Source organism: Dasypus novemcinctus, chromosome 27 (assembly GCF_030445035.2).
Source record: "Dasypus novemcinctus isolate mDasNov1 chromosome 27, mDasNov1.1.hap2, whole genome shotgun sequence".
NCBI lineage: Eukaryota > Metazoa > Chordata > Mammalia > Cingulata > Dasypodidae > Dasypus > Dasypus novemcinctus.
Window position 1 is genome coordinate 32,569,985 of NC_080699.1, and position 4,440 is coordinate 32,574,424.

General features: G+C 39.4%; 1 protein-coding gene across 1 annotated transcript; it reads left to right on the top strand.

The window, feature by feature from the left end:
- Positions 1-1,923: 1,923 nt before the first annotated feature.
- On the top strand, positions 1,924-2,883 carry LOC101421464 (olfactory receptor 8A1-like). Its single transcript, XM_004469315.4, has one exon. It carries the CDS (start codon positions 1,924-1,926, stop codon positions 2,881-2,883), a length of 960 nt encoding a protein of 319 aa, XP_004469372.1.
- The last annotated feature ends 1,557 nt before the right edge of the window (positions 2,884-4,440 follow it).

Genomic DNA, 4,440 nt, shown 5'->3' on the forward strand with positions numbered 1-4,440 from the left:
TGATGCGCGCAAGGAGTGCCGTGCCACGCGACGGTGTCCCCCGCGTGGGGGAGCCCCCACGCGCAAGGAGTGTGCCCGTGAGGAAAGCCGCCCAGCGTGAAAAGAAAGTGCAGCCTGCCCAGGAATGGCGCCGCCCACACTTCCTGTGCCGCTGACGACAACAGAAGCGGACAAAGAAACAAAAGCAGACAAAGAAACAAGACGCAACAAATAGACACCAAGAACAGACAACGAGGGGAGGGGGGGAAATTAAATAAATAAATAAATCTTTAAAAAAAAAAAAAAAGAAATTTTAATTTTGAACATCAGAAATTCCAGTACTCTGGGACTCCCATTATTCTATGTGCAAGTACAACTTATTCATTGCTTTTTTTCTTCTCTGGAGAATTTTACCTCTGAGACTCTCCCTTGAAGCTTGTGGTCCTAAGAGAATGTTGGACTCAGATATCTCATTGAAAGATCCTGCCAACAACTAATCAAAGTATTCCCTTGAGAAGAAAAGGCTGTGCAGAACCTGGGAGGTGGAAGGGGATATTACTATTGCTCACTTAGGGTAGAACAACAGAGTCATTCAGCCTAGAGCTGTAACAAAACTTAGAGATAATCGGCCTAACCCCTAAAAGAGGAAAGGAGAAATGCCCTTCTCAAAGGCAAAATGTCTTTCTCAACTGGGGCAGGGAACCAGCTTTAGAGATGGTAAGAAGGAGCTTTACTTTTTCTTTATTTCTAGTAGTAGCCAATTGATTTTTAAAAAATGTTTGGTGCTAAATTATATCACAGTGTAAAGGAGACCAGCAGAGTACTAGGCAGGTAATGTTCCATGAAACTTAGAATTCACCTAATATTACAAGACAAAAATGTTAAGTAGGAGATACAATGCTGCTACTCCTGGCAACATTCAAGAAAGTATATAAATTCTGAGCATATTTTCCTAAATGATTCACTGTGAAGTAGAACTATTTAGGAGAATTACACATTGAAATTCTAGTAAAACATTTGTTGTCCAAAATATGTTTGGCTATTACTTTACCTGATACAACTGAAATTGGAGGAAAAAGGTTTTTTTTTGTTGACCGTGGGGTATGCAGTGGGTGGCATTAGAAAAAGTTTCTTCTTCTCTGTTTTATATTGCATTGTTTTCCTAAGACACACCCAGGATTACATCCAAAGCTCTTACTAAAAGAAGAAAATAAGTACTCACTCTTCAGTCAAGAAGTCCAGACTTAAACTGAATTAATTAAATTGTTAATTACCTCAATAAGTTAATTAAAGTTTCACTTGGAGCATCATGAGCTCTGCACTTCCTTTAAAAAAAAAGACAGTAGTGGGTACTGAACCTGGGACCTCGTACATGGGAGGGTGGCACTCAAGCACTGAATAACGTCTGCTACCACTGCATTTCCTTTTGAGACTAGGAATCCTGACCCTAAAATATGCTTTCCCTTACCAGTTTCTTCTAGAGCATTTCTCTGTGTTCCATCACCTACAAAAATCCAGCGCACAAAAAAGGTCCAGCAGTAACCCTGAAATTACTTTCTGTTATTGTATAATAATAAAACCTTATGTTACCAACACGTAGAGTTCCAGCACTGTAATATATAGTCCAAGTTCAATCCCTAATACTGAGGTCCTGTGTGTTCCATACACTGATGAACTCTCGGCAGGTACAAAATTATTGGCAGCTTTGTCCTATTTAGATATTTTCCAATTACAAAAGGGCTCATACTGTATTTACAATTTGTTTCTGGATACCTAATGAGGGTCTCTGACTAAAAGTAACACTGTACTGAAATGAAATATATAATTCCCAAGCTTATTATTGATAAATATTAAGCTCATTTAGTTGTCGATCATGGGCAAATAGCTTTCTTACTTTCTCTGATTTTTCTTTTTCCTAGTTTCAAATCCCATTTCCTGAAGGAAATGGCCAGACAAAATTATTCCACAGTGACCGAGTTTGTCCTGAAGGGATTAACAGATGAACCAGAGCTTCAGCTGCCCCTCTTCCTCCTATTCTTAGGAATCTATGTGGTCACTGTAGTGGCAAACCTCGGTTTGGTCCTCATAATCACTTTAAGTTCCAAACTTCACTCCCCCATGTACTTTTTCCTTGGTAATTTGTCATTCCTAGATTTTTTTTATTCCTCAGTTGTTACCCCCAAACTGTTGGGAAATTTTGTATTGGAGCAAAATGTTATTTCCTATCCTGGATGCATGACACAGCTTTTTTTCTACTGTGTTTTTGCTATTGCTGAGTGCTTTTTGCTCACCGCTATGGCATATGATAGATATGTAGCTATCTGTAGTCCACTGCTTTACAATGTTACCATGTCCCCAAAGGTCTGCAGCATGCTGATGACTTGGGTCTATTGCATGGCCACTTTAGGAGCTATGGCCCACACTATACCTATGACCAGGATTTCCTTCTGTGGGGACAATGTTGTCTACCATTACTTCTGTGACATTCTTCCTCTCCTAAAGCTCTCCTGCTCCAGTACATACACCAATGAGCTTCTGGTAATACTTGTAGGTGGATTTGATGTGCTAGCAACAACCGTGGCCATCACCATCTCTTATGTGTTCATACTCATCAACATCCTTCGAATACCGTCAGCTGAAGGCAGATCCAAAGCCTTTAGTACCTGTGGTTCTCATCTCACAGCTGTTGGTGTCTTTTATGGATCCATCATATTCATGTATTTTAAGCCATCATCCAGCAGCAACATGGCACAGGAGAAAGTGGCCTCTGTTTTCTACACCATAGTAATCCCCATGCTGAACCCCTTGATCTACAGCTTGAGGAATAAGGATGTAAAAAATGTGCTGAGAAAAGTCACTGGAATGAGGCACGGACCTCCCCAGGGTAGTGGTCAGGACCACTAAAGGTGATGATGAAAGTGTTCTGCTTTGTATTTCTTGAAAGTAAACAACTTTTATGTTTCTGATAATTAACAGTCCTTTTTCCTTCCCTTCACCACAGCTACCAGATATTGTACCTTTTATTGAATTGTTTGCACATACATGCACAAACCCTTATGTACACACACACAACTATCCCTTGAACAAACTTTTCCATGATATTGTGATTCAGCAGGTCCTTAATGAAGCCCAGCCCTATTTAGTTTGAAAAGCTCTTCCCAAGTGAATCTGCATAGTCCTATTTTGCTTCCATGCTAAGAAAAACTGGAGTAGATTATTTTTACCGTTAGTTGGGATAACTTGATAGTCACCTGTCTCTATCCCTGATAACTCAAGGTAACAGATGTAGGCTGTGCCAGAAAATAATCTTAATCCTTCATCATGGGTGAGTCCAAAAATAATTGTATACTTACCTCATAATAGAACACTTGGCTTCATAGACCTCCTTTATCTCCTACCACAGATCTTTCTTCTAGAAAACATCATTCCCAAATTACTGAACCTTCACAAAAACGAAAAAAGAAATTACTAACAGTGCAAGGTCTAGTACATGTTAGGCCAGTGAAGCTGCTTGATGGACAGAGATTCACCATTCTAGAAACACTCATAAGTAACTGATGAATTTACCCTTCAAAAATTCAGCTTCCTGAGTGATGAGCATGTTCCTGTATTTCCTTCTGCACATTACTTCCTGACACTGTTTCCTTGGAATTCTTCCTTTTTTTCAAGCACACCAGTTAGATATGGGATGGACCCTAAGATCTTTCTCCACCATGCCCTGCCCAACTCTGCTTTAAACATCAACTCTCTTCTACCTATTATCTGGCAGTCTCTTTACCTCCTTTCTCAGTGGGTAGAAAAGATGGTGCCAATTTCTACTACAAATTGTCCATCATTACGTTCCTTTTCACTGATTTTCCACAAATACCATTTTACTAAACTAAGAAACAAGTAAATTTCAAGCTGAGCCAGCATGATTTGCCTCTTAGTCCCATCAAGTCCTGTGAATGCAGCTCAGGTCAGGCTGACTAAGCTAACTGTGCTTACCCGGAAGTCCATTCTGTTTTCCAGACCAGGGCAAGCACAACCATGTGCCTGCCACAAAATACCAGACCTTCTTTGAGAGTCCAGTTCCTTGGATCTACATTAGGAGGATGAAAAGCTAAAACTATCTCAGGTAGAATTCAAATGGCAAAGATCTGTGGTATACATTGTCATCACATTTTGTAATGAAACGTTGAGATGGGATTGAAGCTTCTTCAATTCCATTCATTTTTACTTCCCTCCTATGGGATTCTAGGTTTTCAGGTTCTTGATACTTAATGCCTTCTGGTGTATGCCAAACAAATACATGTAAATATTAGACAGAACTAAGGAAAATCTCATCTAAGTAAAGAAATAATTTGTAGAAAAGAGGGATATTTATGCTAACATATGCAATATATGTATATAACAATCAAAGAGGAACATGAGCTAAACTCAAAAGATTGAAAATTATAATCCTGTCTCAAAAGGAACTTT

Coding starts and splice junctions, on each gene's coding strand:
- LOC101421464 (XM_004469315.4), top strand. CDS start 1,924: ATGGCCAGACAAAATTATTCCACAGTGACCGAGTTTGTCCTGAAGGGA.